The sequence below is a fragment of the Enoplosus armatus genome, chromosome 3 (assembly GCF_043641665.1).
Source record: "Enoplosus armatus isolate fEnoArm2 chromosome 3, fEnoArm2.hap1, whole genome shotgun sequence".
In the NCBI taxonomy this organism is placed as follows: Eukaryota; Metazoa; Chordata; class Actinopteri; order Centrarchiformes; family Enoplosidae; genus Enoplosus; species Enoplosus armatus.
In genome coordinates, this window is record NC_092182.1 from 9,911,316 (window position 1) to 9,931,455 (window position 20,140).

The 20,140-nt window shown below is 43.4% G+C and overlaps 1 protein-coding gene across 1 annotated transcript in view; it reads left to right on the top strand.

The window, feature by feature from the left end:
- The window catches only part of LOC139282571 (calmodulin-binding transcription activator 1-like), a 47,361-nt gene continuing 27,221 nt past the window's right edge, over nucleotides 1–20,140 (top strand). The window contains exons 1-3 of the mRNA XM_070902346.1: nucleotides 1–25; nucleotides 2,106–2,201; nucleotides 7,297–7,400. Coding sequence (XP_070758447.1) covers nucleotides 1–25; nucleotides 2,106–2,201; nucleotides 7,297–7,400 — 225 coding nt within the window. The remainder of the gene's footprint in view (nucleotides 26–2,105; nucleotides 2,202–7,296; nucleotides 7,401–20,140) is intronic.

Below are 20,140 nucleotides of genomic sequence, written 5' to 3' on the forward strand. Positions count from 1 at the left end.
ATGGCTGCCGAAAACAAGCCGGAAGGTAAGAGAGAAATAACGGTTTTTATTTGAGGTGGCAGAGTCCTGCTATTCGGAGTTCAGACGAGGCGATGAAGGGACGGAGGCATAGAGGGGGAGAGAGATAACGGCGGGGCTTTCCCTTTCTTCCAGCCCGTCCCGAAAACACGGACGCTGGTGCTGAACCAGCGACTATGTGGAGCACGGTTAACCGACAGAAAATAAATAACGGAAGGAGAGTTGTTCTGTCGGTGGGCTCTGAGTGAGTCGGGATAGGGTAGTTTTTCACCGTCCGATGCTTGCCAGCGTTCCCCCTGAGTAGCTGGTTTATGAGTGCTTTTGAAGCGTTTAGCATAAAAGGGATGGGGATGAGAGAGGATGAGAGTGGTTCACGCTGAAGGAATTCAGATGCTTTCTGTGTGTGTGTGTGTGTGTGTGTTAATCTGTCTCTGTATCTCTCTTTAAGCATAAAATAGTCTATTGAATCGTAGATTTCCTTTCTTCACAGGCACGCAACCTCCGAGACCAGCTGTGCATTTATTTCCAGTGTGTGTGTGTGTGTGTGTGTGTGTGTGTGTGTGTGTGCGTGCGCGCGCGTGTGTGTTTATGTTTGTGTTCATTTGGTGTTGATGTGTGCTTATGGTTGCTAAGGCAGTGAAGGTGAGTATCGGTTGCATTGGGGGATGGGGAGGGGGGTGTATGTATATGTGTGTCAGTTTTAGGTCATATCATGTAGGCTATGAATCTAGTTTAAATTTTTACTCCCTTAGCTGAACTCCTGGGGTCATTATTGCCTAACACACTGTTCAGACTGTTATTCATTCATTCATGAATTATTTAAGGGATGGCCAAAATCACCATGGCAATATTATCTCCATCTCAACTCATGGGTTGATGAAATCTTCATTCCTTACTCAGTGTGTGTGACATTTGTTTATAAACATGCCCTGGTTGTTAGTCTGCTCTAACTATCGCTTTCGTTTCTTGCCTGTTCTCCTGATATCACACGTCCCTGTTAAGCCAATAAACACAACAGCTGAATGTGTTGTTATGCATGACACGCAGTCCCCCAGCAACTTAAGAGCTAAAATGACATACGGCATACATTTTGCTGTAGACATCAGTTTTATTATTAGACTATTCTTAATTGATTCTTTCGATCTCTTCCTGAAAGTGATACCTGAAAATGACAGGAGTCTTTAACCTCTCTCCACTAGGGAGTGATGCTGAGCAAAATTTGTCTAAGGGGCAATTTTTTGGATAACTTGGACTACACAATTATCATACATTTGTGAGGCACATTTTCAGGCGTACAGCACGTAGAAGTCAGACACGTATATACAAGCGTGCAGGCGTGCATGCAGAGTGTAGCCAGAGGCAAAGGGAAGGCTGTGGGTTGAGAGTCCCGTTGCGTGAAAAGACAAGAACTGTAGATGAGACAGATGGCCCATGGGCCGATCAGCAGGCACTGTACCACATAAATATAAAACCATCCTCCTGCCCATACTGTACTGTACCTACACACACGCAAACAGACTGTATGAGGGTGTTTTTTATCCACGTCCCCCTGAGTGTTATGTGTAGAGAGGACGTAATAATTTACGAGCCTCAGTCGTGCTGAATGGAAGCCAAGTGAATCGCAGGGGCGACGAAGGCTGGAGACAGCCATCCACTCTTTCCATCTCCTGGCAGATGTGCGTGGCAGCTGATCAGCAGAGTACATGAGAACAACATCCACCATATAGCATGGAAGACCATCTCCCTCCGCGCTGGTTGGTCTACTTTGTATCATAGCAACAGTGGTCAGGGAAACAGAGAAATGATGAGAGAGAAGAGAAACTAAAGCTGGGTACAAGTTAGTCACACACATGGAGGCAGTGTATCTACTGTGGCCAATCGATCAGGGGACACAATGGATGCAAGTTAGTGGATCAGAAAATGGATCAGCCCACATGCATATCACTTGGAGTTTTGTTTCGGGGCTTTAGAGGAGGAAGAATGAGGTGAGGTGTGGCGACTGCCAAGGAAACCAAAGTCGGGAGCATCTCCTAAATATGTCTCTGTCTCTGTCTTTGTCTCTGTCTCGCTCTTTTTCCTCTTTGTAGGACTGAAGAAGATAAGAAATCCAGAGCGAATGGTCAGGATTGCCGTTGGTTACACAGGACACACCCCTCCCAAGAGTGACGACACTGACGCCAACAGTAAGAGACACACAAACACTCTTCACACTGTTTGTGCGTGCGCGCGCACATTTGTCTGTAGCGCAGGGTGACTCTGGGAGCAAGTATAAAAGCCTTCTGGCAGAATGATGTGATGCGGGAGCCGAGGTCTCCTTCTCATCTGCTCTGTAACAGATCACACTTCCACATACATACACACACACACTCTCTCTTGCTCTCTCTCTCTCTCACACACACACATACACAAAACAAACACACACTCTATCTCTGTGTCTCTCTGCTGAGACGTCATTCCAATTCAGCTCTGTTACACATCATGTTTATTCATGCATGCCAGTACAGTATTAGTGGGCGCTCGCACCCACATACACACGCACACACACACACACACACACACACACACACTACTGCACATAGCCATAGAGAAGGCAGGGCTTACTTTGGCTATCAGTAGTTTATTGTCATACCTAATCTGTACACATGGCATTATGTATCTATAATCCTCAATGGGCCTGGATAAACTAGAGGTGAGATGGAGTGTGTAATCTGGGGTCGCCGCGTGGTCTTGTATGCGTGCGACTGTTGTCCTGGGCATGTGTGTGATTGCTGTGGGGTGTTATAGGGACTATAAAGGCAATGATTGCTTTGATTGGTTATTGATTTCAGAGGACATGACGGAGATGCATGTCTCTGCCTCTGCGTGTGTGTTAGGGGGATAAAGTGGAGGAAAATAAACAGATGTGAGGAGGAGCAGACAGACATGCTGCTTAGTGAGGAGGTGGTGGGGTTTATGGGTATAGAGGGGGAAGGTATGTGGAAACACACACACACCCCCAACTCCCCCTCACCCCCACCCCAACCCCTTTTTCATTTCAAAAGGACCAGATGGCCTCATACCTGCACCAGACCCTCTTATTTTGTTAAGAGGGATGAGAGAAAACCAGACTGTCACAAATAAACAAATAAAGAATTAAGAGCAAATCTGAAAAACAATAGAGTAGAATAGAATAGAATAGAACAGAGAGTTCTGTTTGGGATGGCTGTTTAATATGAGCTGAGACTTCCCGAGCCTATCCCTGTCTCCTATCTGTTCTCACGTCCCAGCTGGAGGATTACTGGAGGAAAAGTTTATCAGCAGAATGATAAAATTAGCATGCACGCCCATCTCTCAACCCCCCCCATCCCCTCCGCCCCCTGCTCTCCCTCTTTCTCTCGTCTCTCCCTCCCTCCTCCTGCACTCTCGCTCATCCCATGCTATGCTCCCCCCTTTCTTCTCCCTGCCCTGGCTCTCCCTCCTGCCCTCCCTCCCATCCCTCTATCTAGCTGCTGTGCAATGAGCCTTTCTTTCTGTCACATTAATTTCATCCCGAAAAGGGGGGAAAATGTGAAAATTTCCCCTGACGCCTCCTAATATCAGTAGGGGGAGAGTTAAGAGTTGCATTTGGAGCATTTTTCTCTCTCTTTACTGAGGAGAGTTTTATAATTAACTGACAGCCATCTCACAAGGGCATTGGCTTGTTTCTGTGTTAAATATGGAGATGACAGTTTTATGAGGTAAAATATTCATCAGTCGGAGGCCGCCCTTCTGTGTGATTCCAGTCTAAATTATGGCATTTGATAGGCTACCAAAGCAATGTTTCACTTTGGTCGAACACTTTTTAGCACGAATACCTCTATGTGACTTAATGAGCCAGCAGTTCCACATTAGCATTCAGGCTTTGTCACTCTTTTGGACTCTTTTTTACTAGATTAGCAGCTGAGTTAGTGATCGATGTACAGCCAGAATTCGTGGCGTACTGCTGAGGGACTCACATAAAGCAATGCAGGTATTGAAACTGTTTTATTATTTCAAATACAAATATAAATATGAACAGCACAGAATTTCCATATTTAGATGTGTTTTCCCCGTGTCCCAGGATGGTTCATTTTCCTGGGTAGCCAGAAACAAAAGAGAAGTTTTTGCCCCATGTCACACCGTAGTACAGCCCCACCGAGAGCCATTTGGAACAGATGGAAAAGACGATTGCGACGGTTCCCAGGCTGAATTTTTTAAAACAGGGACGCATTCTCTGGTTCAGGATTGTTAGAAATACAAGATACAACCCTTTGGGGTGTAAAAGCTCATTAGCATTCAACAAATCTGCAAAGTTGGTCTTCCATTCCTCGTCAGCGGGGAGAGCAAACGTGACGATAGGTTAAGATGATGGTCGTGTCCGTGAAGGTGTGCTTTGAAAGGGATTTCGGTACCAAGGTCACTGGTAGAAAAACGCCACTCTGGGACAAATACTGTGATGTGCGTTCTTTGATCGGCAGGCACTGTGTGTGTATGTGTGTGTCCGTTTGCATGTAAGAGCGTGTGTGTATATGTGTGTATATGTGTGTGTGTGTGTGTGTGTGTGTGTGTGTGTGTGTGTGTGCGTGCGTGCGGGTGTTTGTGTGTGTGCCTACGCATGTGCAATGGGCTTGTTTGATGTGGTGGTTCTGGTACATTTCAAAGGCGAGGCTCTGATGAGAATTCTTCAGAACAGCAGGGGGAGGGGAGGGGGTTATAGCCAGGAGGGGTGGGGTTTAAACGCTGATTGGCATTCATAGCAGAGAGGCTGGAGTGCTGCTAAAAAAGAAATTAGGCTTTAACTAAGCTGCACCATTCAGCTGTTTAACTAAGCTGCTGCACCGTTCAGCTGTTTGAAATTTTGTCTTCTCAGGTCTTCTATTAATAAATGCATAATTGATTAGGGGGAGCATACGTGCCTGAACACACTTCCTACTGACACAAACACACACATGCTTAGACACCTACATACTCACATGAGCACACACACACACACACACACACACACACACAGACACACACAGACACACACATCTCCTGTCCAGCTACAGTACTTTTTTCTCTTTGCGTCTTTGTCTTACCTTGTTCCATCTCTTGTCCTTGCAAATTTCGTACTTTCTAAATCTTCTCTCTCTCCCTAAGTTTCATTTTTTTCTTCATTAACTGTCTCTCTCTGGCTCATTGTCTCCCTGCCTCTCTCTGTCTCCCGCTCTGACCCTCCCACCCCACCTATCTCTCTTTTTTCTCTCGCTCTGTCATTTGCCCTCAGGTAGAGTATAATTCCTATCTTCCCAGGGGAGTCATGAATGGACGCCCTCTACTCAAATGCTTATCAATAACCTTTGAGTGCTTGCTCTCTTTGACTTCTGAGCAGCACACCCGTCGGGCACACACTCACAAACAGACACACACACATACACACACCAGGGGCTCTATCTTTGAGCGGACGCTATGCGCTGGTGAAGTGGTATTTTCCTGAGGCGCAATGGGATTTTTTCCTCACCTGTGCCTAATCGGTATTTTGGTGATCCTCCGCGCTCCGCAGTGGGAGGAGAGGAGCTGCTAATCCAGCAGCACCATAAAGTTTTGGTGATGGTGCACTCTTATAGCTCTCTCCAAAATGACACAAACCCCTATTATTCATGTTTTGCTTGCCTGTTTTGCTCTTCCACCTGCAGTTACATTGTATTACAGTGAAAAAAAGGTTGCTGGCTATACTTTTGTCATTGTCAACAAATCCCATGAAAAGACCAAAACCAACAATATGTTAGTCTATCTCTCAATACTTAAATACTTCCCTGTCCTGTCTGTGACTTAAAGACTTCAAACAAGAGTCATATATATGTAGTTACATTTAAAATGTTTCTTTAAACATGTTTTTAGCAAACGTTACCAAAACAGGAGGAAAAAGTACATTTTGTTGGGGACTATTTTCAGCTGCGGATTTGGTGCTCTAGTGAGTATTTAAGGGAGCAGGACAGTCAGTGTGGGATTGACTCAAAATAAACTGCTGTACCCACGTTCACCCTAATGAAGAACATGTCACCCAGTGCAACGGGGTGGCTCAATGATGTGAAAAAAGCAGCAGAGGTAGAGAGGAATCAGCTTTATAGGCTTTGGCTACACAGGCTGTTAGTAGGCTCAATTCATTGTTGATTCTGGTCTTTTTATGGGATTTGTTGATAATAAGAAAAAAATGAATATCACCGGACTTTATCCTTTAAGGCAATAATGCCAAAGAAGTAAAGGTTAAAAGCTGTTTTTTTACCTGCCTACGTCATCTCACCTGCATCATTACGTACAGAAAACTTGGCGCTCCCAGGACTTTCAGTATGTCCAGAAACATGATTTAAACTTCAAACTAAACATCCCCTCTCCGTAGCAACATTTGGGCTGCTGTATATTTGTACTTGCGACTCTCTAGCTCCCGCACAAGAATATTAGTTTCCTCTCAGGAGGAGCAAGTCTGGAGTCTCTGCTCCATTACCAAACTGTCTGTATAACACTGTGGGGAAAGCTTTGCTTTTAAAGGGGATGAGAGATGCCCATGTGATTGGCCATGATTGTTACCAACCCCAAATGCACCGATAATGTATGATAATGGATTCTTCTTAATCCAAATCTGTTTCCGGGTGGGCCTCAGGTGCGCTGTGTACCTCCACCTGCTGTCCAAAAATAAGTGCACTGCCACTCCCTCTGCGCTCTGCACACTTAAACTGTTGTTTGCACCCTGTACCTTGATTGACAAGATTATCAACCTTACCTGTCTACATCACTGTGAATCATCCACAAGTGATTAAAGGTATAATAAGACATGAAGATGACGTGGAAATATTAAACATAGTTGGTGTGCAATTTCCTGGCTTCTCCTGTTTCATTGATTAGGAATAATGAACTTACTGGTCCACACAAGTATCAGTCTGACATCTCTTTTCAATGCTATGCCAAAAATTCAGAATTCCCAGTAAGTTATCACAGATCAAGTACTGGATGGACCCACATTTCTTTTGACAAAATGAATAAAGCTTATGCCCATCGTAGGCCTGAGCAAATATTTGTGCAAATTCACTTGCTTAAGGTCACATCACGCCATTAAAAATGCTCCAAAATAAAAGTTTGTTATGATTTTATTCATCCAGATCCCGCAGATGCTGCATTTTGGTATTCTCCTCTCACAATGTCTCTGTGTCTGATGAGAATTTTCTCTCCTCTTCCTACTCATCCCTCATTTATCTTCCTTTATCGTCACCCCCCTCTCCTCCCCCACCTCCCCTTCCGCTCCAGATGAGCCAGGCCAGTTGAAGATCTACCTTCCTAAGAAGCTGCTCGAGTGTCTACCCAAATGTTCCTCTCTGCCCAAGGAGCGCCATCGCTGGAACACCAACGAGGTGAGAATGAGACACACTCAAGAGGGAAATATCCATGACAGCGAGACGAACTCAGTGGTTTTTTTTTTTGCTGGTGACTCATCTCGAGCTAATGTCACATTGAGAGATGAAGAGGAGGTAAACAAACACAATGGCAGCTTTTCATTATGGGACCCTAAAACTGTGACACCAAGAAATAAAAAAAAATAAAAAAACAGCAACCTGAGCTCACAGTCAAAAATCCCACTGACTGTACATTTCCATTTGGGGTATTGTTGTCTATTTCGCTTTGTAATCCAAACAACTCTGGGTTAAGGCGTAAGAATCAGGGGCTCCTGGGTCTAAAACTATATAGGGCTTAGAGGCTGAGAAGCAAGAAATGAGGCTACAGATTGAATGTTTCCACTGTGTTGTGTTATTGGGTTCAAAACCCTATGGTCAGTAGGATAGAGATTGTTATCTGAGCCTAATATTGTTGCTATGCAACCATAGAAAGCTGTTAAATGTGTGGCACATTTCTGCTCAGAGTTTCTTTTTTTTCTGCTTTGTGTTACGTGTGAAATGATGCTCTAGTTACATTGTGCAATGTTGTCCGCCAAAACAAAAAATAGAGGGAAAAAAAATGAAAAGCTGTCTGTGAGGTATAAACAACAAAAGCAGTGACCGTGCATGCAGAGGATTTTATCATAAAAGCAAGTTGAGTTAAAGTAAGTTAAGGGCTTTTTGCACTTCACTTTACTTAATGTTAACCACATTTTAGAACTTTTAGTGTGCTCTCGACTGTTGGAGGTTTCACACAAACTCATGGCTACCACTCATTAAGTTAGGGCTGAGTTTGCCCTGCTCTGGGCCAAAATTAGCATCATATTTACAGCATGAACAATGGACAACTTAAATTGTGCTGCTAGCTAAGCGGTACAATGTAAAATGGGGCCAAATTAGGTTGGGGCAACTCTTTACTCACGGCCAAAGATAACCCTAAGCTAAACATTTGGAGTGTGAAAAGCTTTTTCAGAGTTGCATGTTGTTCCAGACTTAAGCTGTTAGCTTAGGGAAGTGTTTGATGGGTGGAAATGGATGCAGGCATTTATCGTCAATAGCTCCTTGTTTATGCATTGCACAGCTCTCCACTGGTGGTTTGCTCTATCCATTGTGATGTGGTTGGCCTCTGCTGAGACATTTTCTCCATGTGCAGGCTGTGCACTCCATTATGGATGTGTGTTTGTGTGTTTGTGTTATTGATTACCAAGTCCAGCATTGTTATGCAATGCAAAGCTGATTTGGCCTGTGGTTTTTCTCTCAGGAAAGTCATTACATTTTTCATGCAATCCATCTCAATGAAGGTCATACTGGGAGTTAAGCATAGCGCCTACTGAACAGTGTGCTCACCGGAAAAGGCAGTGTGTGTGTTTGAGTGTGTTTGTGTGTGTGTGTGTGTGTGTGTGTGTGTGTGTGTGTGTGTGTGTGTGTACCACTGAGAACAACGTGACCGCTGCTGGTTAGGGACTTCCACACATCAGCCTAACCAAGAGCAATTGTGCACAAGGCGCAGGGACTAGACCAAAGCACCTTGTTTCTGCCCTCGCTCTTGCCCTTTCTCTCCATTCGTCTCCCTTCCAACTCACCATCTAGTCCTCTCAATCTTTATCTTTTGTTTTCTCCCCCCCCCCCCCCCCCCTTTCTTTCTCTCTCTCCATGGCTCTCTCTCTCTCTCTGCTGAGGAGGTACAGGCTCAGTTCAGGGGGAGGTTGGGTGTCCCTCAGCGGATTCCTTCAAAGCTCCTCTTCCACCCAGGCATAAAGTTTCCTGCATACTTAAACACTCCATTGTGTCTGCTGCTCCTCTTGCTTGGTGCTTTCAGTCGTGTGTATGCTCGCTGTGCGTCTGGTGCATGTATGTATTTCAGTCTGTGTATATGTGTTTCTGCCTGTGTGTCTGTGTGTGTGTGTGTGTGTGTGTGTGTGTCTGTTAGGGATATGCACAGCTCCAGATTATTGCGGTCGATTATTTTGTAGCCGCTGCAACAAAAGAATTGATTTTCTTTTTTTTCTGTGTTTGTTGATTTTTATCTGTCTGTATTGCAGACGTCGCAAGAAATCTAGTAGTTTTCATCAGCAGCATATTGAAAATTGAAATCATCATTGGTCATCAAATTTTTATACACATGTAGGATTTGTGTTGTGGATTGTAGCATAACACGATGTGGGATTTCCAGACCAGTCATCTGGCGGCGGCTGTCAAGTCAGCTGTTAAATTTGAAGCTTTCAGTTTATTTTCGCATTCCATCAATGTGTGTGTGTTAAAATATAATACTGTTCTGGTCTAGATGTTGCTCAGGAAGTGTGGTGATGTGTTATTGACAAATGGTGTGTTGAAAATGCCCGGTAATTATTCGGTGTGGGTCTGTGTGTGCATGTACATCTGTACTTTAGTGGTTTGCCATAGAATTCTTCATTTCCATACGCTTACGCACAAGGAAATCAAGAACTGGTTTTGTGTTTCCTCATCCTCACTGTTTTTGGTTTCTGCATGCTGTTTATACATGTCTGCATGTAGAATTAGGATTATCCTTTGTGTGTGTGTGTGTGTGTGTGTGTGTGTGTGTGTGTGTGTGAATAAGAAGTAGAGTGTGATAGATAAAGACATTACCATGCTGTGTTTGGATGAGGATTCCTCTGATTAAGTCAGACCCAATCTTTACAAGTCTTCATCTGATATGTCCTTATTCTCACCTTTTTCTTGGCACGCGTCTGTCTGTGCAAGTGTGTGGGTATCTGTGTGCGTGTGCGTTTGTTTTTTCGCACGTGTGCGCGGTTGCATATGATGCTCTGATCTCTGTTTTGTCACGCATGGCTTCCCCCCGACACCTTGGCCTCCCACGAGCACTGAGCTGTGACCCCATACATTTTCACCCCATCCACTCCTCCTCCTCTCTGTCCTTCCCTTTCTTCCTTCCCGCTCTTCCTCCCTCTCTCTCTCTCTCTCTCCCTCTCTCTCTCTCTTTTGTGTATCTACTGATGTGTGAAATTATTCTGGGATGGAGGGATGGATTCCTCCCTGAAGGGCTGAGCGGAGGCGTGAGCCTTTTGTTCAATAATAGATTGGGGGTGTATGTGTATCTGTCCATGGTAATAGACTATAGACTAGTTTTAGATAACAAACCACACTCAGGTGGACAGACTGATGGTAGAGCCTGTTTTATCCAACCATCGGGAATGACTTGTTGTTTGGTTTCAGCAAATTCTATGGAGCTCTGAAATAAGGAGGCTATTAAACTTTTTCAGATGTAGACAAAGACAAACTTTAGAGTCTGGTCCTGGGACTCAAGCTCATGAAAAGATATGATTACTCATGTGAGGACCCTTCATATTTTAAGAAGCTAGACTGAGTTGAATACTGAGTAAAATTCCCTTTCGAAAGCTTAAATTCAAACTATGAGACAAGCACACACACACGATGTGGACGTGCATGTCACTGCATGATCTAATGTGCATTTTAAAGGCTTCTACTTCAGAGCCCCCCACTACGAATGATGCAACTGTCAAACGTGTTGGTACAGACTTCAGTACATCACACAGACAACAGCCGTCTATGCCACAATGCTTCTGCATGTGAGTCTGCTCCTCATGTCGCTCAACTGCACGGGTGCGAAAAGCAAGTGTGAGAGGATGGCATTATTTTTGTATCGATGATGAAATAATCTGATTTGAATCATGCAGTGTTTTCACTGTAGAACTGCGATATATTGGTAGCTGCTTGGCGTGAAGGCAGCTAGTTGACAGTTCACACACGCTCATGTCTGGCTGTGCCGCTGTATGACACTAACATGATTGCTCGAATGAGAGGCAGATCAAAAAGCATATACATTTTAGTCCACTGCCCCATCTGCCTCCTGTGTCTGCGTGTGTGTGCATCAAAGGTAGGTGTTGCCATGGTAACAGATTGGTGGTGTGCGTGCGTGCGTGTTTCTGCTAATGGTGAGATCGATGTTGCACGTGACACAAACGGCGTCCATGATTGTTCAGAACGTCGGAGGTGATAAGAGAGACGTGACAGTGTCGGTACGTCTGCTTGCGAAGCCAAATGTGTACCACAGACAAAAAAAAAAAAACAATTGGTGAAGGACAAAAGCTCTAGATCTCAGGTAGAAATGTCAGAAACCCACTCACACTCACCTGTGTGTGTGCTGTGGTATCTCAGCTTGTGTGAGCTCCAGTTTGTAGCCCAAACAAAGCTCTGTGTGTCTCCGTCTGTGTAAGTGTGAGTGTGAGTGTGAGTGCGCGTGCACGTTTAATTTATTATTCATGTCATTATTGTTGTTTGAGAGCCATTAAATAGATACATTGAATGAAATATGCATGCATTGTATTCCTACGTTTCTCCGTAGCAATATTTACCATTTCTGTCCCTGTAGGTAAAACATGAGGCAGGAGAAGCGTCTGAAAGAGAAGTTACACAGGAGGGATGACGTGAAATGTCAGTTACCAGACTACGTGAAAAAATACTATGGATCCATTATGGAAACCCAGAGCGACACAGTTAGCAGACAGCCAGTTGCAGGCCTCTATGATCCATTTATACTGTGGTGAAGGGTGCCCTTGATTTATGAATTTGATGTGTGAATTGCTAATGTCCAGCTCACACTGGCACGGGGCCAAGAGAGGCTGACACTCTCCATTTTGTCTGCTGCGTCAGAACAAAGGCAAAAGTAACGCCTTTGGAAACTTACCGAAAGTTTCATTTTTAAAATGAAATGGGTGTGCCGTTCATGCATTTATTAGATAACATGTTCGTGAGAGACTTGGTGTATCCGTGTCAGTGTGTGTGTGTGTGTGTGTGTGTGTCCCAGAGCCTGCCTATGGCTGTAACCTCTCCAGTTGACATTGAGCTCTGTGCTGTTGCCGTTTACCAGAGTAAAGCATGGTTTAATGAGGGGGCAAAGAAGCCAACACACACTCACATGTGCACACATATGCTTGCACACATGTATATACACACACACACACACACACAGACATGCACACACACAATACCAGAGGGGTGTTTCACAGCTCCTTGTGTTTGATTCCTATTCTTTTATCTTTAATCATTCCTCTGTCTTTTGGGTTGAGAGATATTTTATGTTTGGAGAGCGCCAAGTTATAATCACTAATTAGTCCTCCAGGCTCTCTCTCCCTCCCTCTCTCTCTTTCTCCTCCTCTTTGTCTATCTCTCCGTCTCTCTCTGAGCCAAGCCTAGCCCAATTAACACTCAACGTCATTTTGTGACTGTTGTGACTTCCATTTCCGCTCGAGCTCCAGACGTCCATAATGTCCTGCTGACCAAACCACATGTGCAGCAATGCAAAAAATTAATTAGATTCATTCTATTCATAAATGTAATTTCCTTGTTGATACATGTAATTATCCAGCAAGCTTTTCATTTGCAAATGGGGCCGTGGACGGTAAATTGGACATGTGCGTAGATGCCTCATGGATTGTTGGGATCAGTATGCAGATATTTCACCACACACAAGTTCACAAGGAGCTGGGATTAACCAGGTTTTACAAGTCTAGTCAGGGAAAGCCAGGTGTCTGAGGTAGGAGTTAGTGTTGTCTCTCCTCTCCTCTCTCCTCTCATCTGTTCTCTTCCATCTTTTCCTCTCCTCTTCTCTATCCTCTCTCCTTTCCTCTCCTCTCATCTGTTCTCTTCCATCTTTTCCTCTCCTCTTCTCTATCCTCTCTCCTTTCCTCTCCTCTCCTCTCTTTCCTCTCTTCTCCTCTCTGCTCTCCTCCTACCCAACAGGAAGCCCCACATTTTCCTCCTGTTCTATTTTCTCCATGTCGCACAGACCCACTATTTATCTTGCCCACTATAATTTGACACAAAATATTGTTAACTGGAGACACAGAAATATATTAAACAGTGGGAATGTGTGGCTGTGAGTGTGGGGGTGTTGTGTACGTGCCTGAGCTCAGTTATGTGTCCCTGCATGTGTGTGTGTGTTTGAGTGTGTTTTAACTTCCTGTTATATTCCAAGCCCAACCAAGAAGAAGTGAATGACCAGCAGTGTCTGCTATAATAAGAAGTCAGGCTGTGCAGTGGAGACAATACTTTTTGTGTCCTTAAATGTCCCCACGTAGAACCTCTGTAATATCGGAGTCCTGTGTAAATTAGATTTAATTCATTGGAGACAGATGAAGCATTAAAATGTGTATGTGTGTGCATGTGCGCGCACACACAGATGGTCCCTGTACTGCTATTTTGAGTGCTTGTACTGCATGTGTAGAGCTTTGTCTAGATAACTTTAGAACTTTATTTAACTTTGATAACTTTCTGCTCCTCAGACTTAGCAAGGGGTTTAGGAGTGGAATATATTTTTACAGCAGCAGAAGGCAATTTTGCATGTTTACATCCCCAAATAACAGTGAGATGTCAACAAAACATCACACTGTAAATCAAGCACCACAGGTACTGGAACCCTACTGATTCTGATGAAGTTTTTCTTTAGCGTCTTCATTTTCTGACTTAATAATATCTGGAGCTTAGAGACCTATAAAGGAATATGCCTAGTTCAGGATTTCTGAAGTCAATACATATTTCATACTCTCTGCTCATGTTTTACGAAGGTGGGTTTCAGTCACACATCTTTTTTTTTTTTACATGCAGTTCCAGCTTGTCGTCTTGGGTTTGATGCAAATAATGGCGCACAAGTCCAACAATACGGAGCAAGAAAAACTCATGCTTATTTGCCGATGCTCACTCTGCGGCAGTCCCCAGACATACAATTATTATTATTAGCAGTATTTTACTATAAATTAATGTGAGCATATCTGTGGACACCTGAGACTGCATGAGTTCTACATGAGTCGTTGGAGAGGTTTTTACAGGCGATTGATACGGCTTCATTGTTGTGTAAGGATTATGGAGTTGTCCACCAGCAGTAGTGGGTGGGAGCTGCTACAATAGCTTTTCCTTTATGTCACATATTTTGTGGATATATTTAAAATCTCTCTGACAACTCAGCCAAGCCTCTCTGAAAATATTTCAGCCAGACAATTGTACTACACCAAAAAAGCCCTAACATATTGATCATTAGCTTGTGAATTGTAGCCTAGTCCTTCTTTTACTCAACATGAATTCAATGTGTGGTTTCATTTCTGCACTGAGAGCATTTATCTATTTTACATTTTATGTATTTTTTATTTTGCTGTTGCTGGCATAATGTAGATTCAGTCTCCACAGAATTTTTCCACACTGCTTATTTGGACAGATTATAGTTATGACTCTCTTATTTCTAGTGCAACATAATATTTATATGCTTGAAGTTAGAGAAACCGCAATTTGCACAAATATTTTGGGATGTTCTCCAATGAGTACACACTTTGTGTTTTCCATGCAAAGTTGCCTCTGTAAATTTACACACAGCATTATTAACTGCCTACCTCGTGGTTAATCCAGACAGTTAAAACGTGTAAACATTTGTTCAAGACACAAATATGAAGTTGGCAGAGAATATGTGCAAAAGCAAACATTTAATACTAAAGCAATCAAACTATACAGACCTATTGCAAAGGGGCGGCAGAGTGTATCAGACCACATTTGTTTGTGCTCTATAAAGTTGCTGAGAGGTCAAATTGTCCGTTTTTTTTATGTGTTATCACATGGATCTGAGTGTGTTGGCCTCATAGGCATCAACCCACTAATAGCCACTCACAGGCTGCAGCTCTACTTTTAATTAAAACTGGTAAGATTATGTGGTTGTTTAATTGCAAAATCAATGTTATTTATTGCCAAGCAAAAATATAATATAATGCTAAAAAATGGCAGCTTCCCTTGCTGTTTCAAACCACTTTAATTTCTTTTGCCTTATTATCAATGACTCTATCTATCTATCACTTTTACTGATGCTTCTTGCTATTGCTCTATCCTCTTTGCTGCTGTAACACTGCAAATTTCCCCACTGTGGGTTTAACAAAGGATTATCTTATCTTATCTTATCTTGCTCTCCGTACATTTGATTTGATAGCGGTGATGTGTATATGGGGAACAGTAAATATGAATATTTAGTAGTAATTGTCGATCAACCACAGACTTGGGTTATGTTTAACATTCACTGGTAGCATCTCTCAAGGTAAACCTGTTAATGCCTGCGTTTCTCTGTTAATGACTTGAGAAGTCATATTATCATGGAGCTCTCCTGCCGTGTTTACCGCACACTGTGAACAGTGTTCATCAACTGTTTTTTTTTTGGCCTCATGGAGTTTCTTTCACAATTAAAGACTAATTTTTAGGCACCGTTGCTTAAATCCACATGATTTTATAATATAAAATAAATGAGGCATGAATTTCTTGGTCATAGACACGTACTGATAACTAAAAGTACACCACATCTGCCTTTCAAATGCCTCAAATTACCTCAATCCTCATCACACACAAAGTTTTAACTTTCGCCGTTTGTCTGGTGTTGTAATGTTACTCTGTTGGCTCTCCCGTGTCTCACAGATTGGCCTTCTACTACATCACATCCACACAAAAAAAAAAACCCATAGTGAGAGAACTGTGAATCTCATGGTGCTGTGACATTTTCCACTAACGTTATCCTGGAAATGTACACATTCACAAGATTTATCCAGGGAGAAGAGTACATTTACTGGTAAATATACCATTTCCCACATTTACCGTAATAGAGCTATAGGCTGAGACACTGTGTACATGCAGTGTGTGTGTTGCATTTCACTCAGGAAACCACAGTGTGTGTCCAGTGTTTCTCCTCTCAAACTGCGGTTCTGCCCAGCATCACGTACTTCTCCGTCTCAGTGTCTCTACCCTCCTCTTCCTCCCGCTCCCTCCTCCCTTCTGCTGATGTATGGAATGTCTACTCTCATATGCAGTGTGTTTGTAAAAGTCACGGTAATCAAATTTCACTGATTCCTGGGGGATTAAACAAGGTGGCATTTGTGTGTGTTCTGTCTCTGTGCGTACACAATATTAGCTGTGTACTAAGTTGTGTATTGTAATGCAGCTGTGTCATTAGTCTAAGGCCAGCTCAGCTGTAATATATCATCCATCATCTTGTACTCTAAGGAGGCAACTATATACGGGATACTGATGCCGCATTTGCATACTGACAGTGCATATATTTAATTGTTTGAATGTACAGTGTGAAGCGGTGGGTGGGAGGACGATAAACACCTCATATGGAAGGGAGAGCATCTCACTTGTTTCTTGGCCAAGTGACAGAGATTGAGAATAGTGTTCATTCATGCCTTTGGGTGTTTGACAGTGAAAGTTTTTTGCTTTTGTCGTCTTTGAAATTCCTTCCTGTAATTCTTTTGAGCAAAATCACTCCGTCCCAAAAATGATTGTTATCCAGTGGAAGTGTAAGCTCACTACTCCAGCAGACAGGAGAAACATGGCAACGGCAAGATTTCCCAGCCCAAAAACAGGTATTACCTAGTGTTAAGCCTAACTGCACGATTGCCTCTTGTTGGCAGCATACATGCTCTGGCAGTATGTTTTTTTATATGTATATGCCAGCTCGCAAGTCTTAACATTGTCCAATACACAACATCGGCATCACTTTCTCTGTGAGGCTGTAAGCTCTCCGTCTCCGTCTGCTCGAAGGTATCATTGCATGTTGAACTAGAAAGTCACAGTCCATTACAGTTCATATGGGGTGGAAAGTTATCAGGACAGCCCGGCAGGCGATGACTGATGTCTGTCTCCTCCTCAATCTCTAAATTAGAACAATTATTAAATGGCTTTGCCAGAACTATATGAATTTAATAGATGAAAACGATAATACAAACGAAAATGGCTGCTGTCGAAACAGTGAAGATGTTGGTTATATTTCTCATCTCCCCCTGTTATTTATTTATATACATGTATCTTACATTATATAGAAGTTTAAAGATAGCTAACATACTTTTGCGCCCACTGCATGAGTCACGGTGCTGGAAGAGAGGGTGATGACACTGGGCTCTACCTTGTGCGGTGCATCATCACTGTAAATATACTGTAGCCACAGTGAAGAGGAGCCCCTTTGGATCTATTGATACACTATACCGTACACTTATAAACTATTAATGGCACAGCATATGTTCATCAGACATTATCGCTTACACCATCTCACTGCTCATGTATTTTGTTTGCTATGGATGAGTACAGTCTGTCCTTCATGCGGCGGTTTCAAGCCAAGTGAAAGTCATGGGGAAATTTCAAGATGGATCGGTCTACATCAAGTGGAATTCAAAATGAAACACATCCATACTTTTTACCACAAGATGCAATAAAGAAGTTCCAGACACTGCCCAAATTCTGCTGACTCCTGATTTGCGGTTATGACTCTGCTCCAGTCAACAAGAAAAGGAGCGAACACTTTCTGGGATTTCAAAAATAATGTATTTAGCCAAAGAACAAAATACCATCATTTTAATCAAGTGCAGACGCAGTAAAAGTGAATTCTGTGGGGAAGGGTTTAGATTAGATTCTGCATATTTATTTATGTTGCTCGTGGTTGTGTTTAATTGTCAGTTATCAATGGCAGTTGGCAAAGAAAAGGCGCATCATTTTGTTAGTTCTTTCTGAGCAATAGCTAAATTTTGCTCATTCACTCCTTGACTCCTTGAAGCACAAGCTGGCAATCATCAGAATTGGGAATGCGTTTGGGACTCCGTTATTAAACCAAGTGAAAGGTATATTACATTTTGTAATACCCTGAAAGAGTGAGTGCAAGGCCCGTAGTAACAGCCTATTCAGGTCTACAGCCCAGGGCTAAGTCCTAGGCAGAGACAGATCAAACCGCACAACAGTGGAAGCCAGTCACTGGAGCAGAGTTGATAACCTTTAATGTTTACTTTTCCTTATGATTGTTTTAACTCCACCTGCCTGTCTCCCAGTATGAAGCCTCCAGGTCTGACGTCGGTAGAAAAGATAAACCCAAGATTGCAGACAATTTGTACATCTTTAAATTGATGCTTGTCTTTGGTAGTTTGTTTTTGAGGCTTGAGGAGAGTTAAATATGCATGACTTCAACATGGGTGGCTCCAAGTTTTCCCCAAAACAACAAACAAATAACATGAAATCTTTATTTGGTGGAGACAAACAGAATTCTGAATTGATTTTTTTTGAGAGAGAGTGGAGCTCCACGTGAGCTCCAGCAGTTAACTAGATTGGTTTGTTTCTTCTGAAATGGAGGTACAATGATATTTACTGAGAGTGCACACACACACATACCAAACAGGTGCGTGACCTCACGCATAAACACACGCACACACATATGCTCCCATCTTCAGTTGGCTGAGGAGGAGACAAACCTAAAGATCGCCACGGAGACCCATCTTTCAAATTTATTCATTAAACTCCCAAATGCTCCCCTTAACGAATGTAATTAGAATATGGTAATGAGAGAGGGCTGAACCAGGGAGTGTTGTAATACGCTTAGCAGCACAGAGGGAGAGAAGAAGAGAGAGAGACACAGAGAGAGACAGAGAGGGAAATAGAGTAAGGGAGTTAAAGGAGAGAGAAATAGAGAGACTGACTGACAGGGTGCCAATTTATGTCTTGTTGTAAACAAGTATTTATGCCAATGAGAGGTGGCACACACTATTTCTTTCTCTCTCTCTCTCTCTCTCTCTCTCCTTAGCATACCAAACCTCCTCAATAACAATAATATCAACAATAGCAGAGCAGAGACGAGCCTCGGAGGGCAGAATGACTCACAGTGAGATGAGGCATCAGGGGTTAACACAACCACTGGAGACTCCTTCATTGAGATACCCCCTCCTCCCCCCAGCCCTCTCTCACCCTCTCTCTGTCTTCTTCCACCTCCCACTGGCAAACACACATTTGTCATTAGAGATTTCAAGTATACATCTGTGTGTGTGTGTGTGTGTGTGTGTGTGTGTGTGTGTGTATGCGTGCACCCTTTCCTGGTTAACTTTGTGGGAGTTTTTGAGGACTCTGACAGGCTTTATCCAAGACGCCCTAGCACAGCAGGGGTCCTGGCATTGTGTTTGACACCACACACCTGTTGCCGTCTTTGATGTGTTCACCCCCCCCTGCTGAGAGAGAGGGGGCCGTCTCCTCAAATGCAAATACAAGATAGGAGGAAGAGGACAGGTAAGGTGCGCAGGAGAGAGGAAGTCTTAGAAAAATATGATTGATGTTCCCTCAGTGGATTGGGGCTGACTCTTCCTTGCTTTCAGGTCTCTGCTAAAAAAGTTTGTGCTACTTTCCATACTGTGAGTTTGTGTGTGTGTGTGTGTGTGTGTGTGTGTGTGTGTGTGTGTAGCCACCTTCACCATTTTGGACTTCTATATATTGGCGAAAGGGAGATGAGAGGGAAATGAGACAGAAAAAAAAACAGGGAAGTGGGTGAGCTGGAGGGAGGAGAGACAGGGGGAGAAAGTAAAGAGGTCAAACCAAAAGGAGAGGGAGTGAGGGAGTGAAGGAGAGGGGAGAGTGACTATTTCATTATAAAGCCATCACTCACATGGGCAGCAGCCACCACATAGACTCTTCTGAGACCGAGCCGCTCTGGGTTTGATGTGCGTATGTGTGGGCATATGCGCTCTGTTCATGCCTGTGCATCGTACCATGCTTTAGTTTTGACATGGGGGGTATTTTTGTGCGCACATATGTCCGAGCCTGTGTGTATGAATGCTGTGAGAGTTGCGGTGTGACAGAGACGGATGAAACACGCATGTCTCACTTCCAACCAGGTGACGGGGGCGGGTCCCCTCTGAAGGTCAGACCTTGTCCTCCAATGATAGACCAGC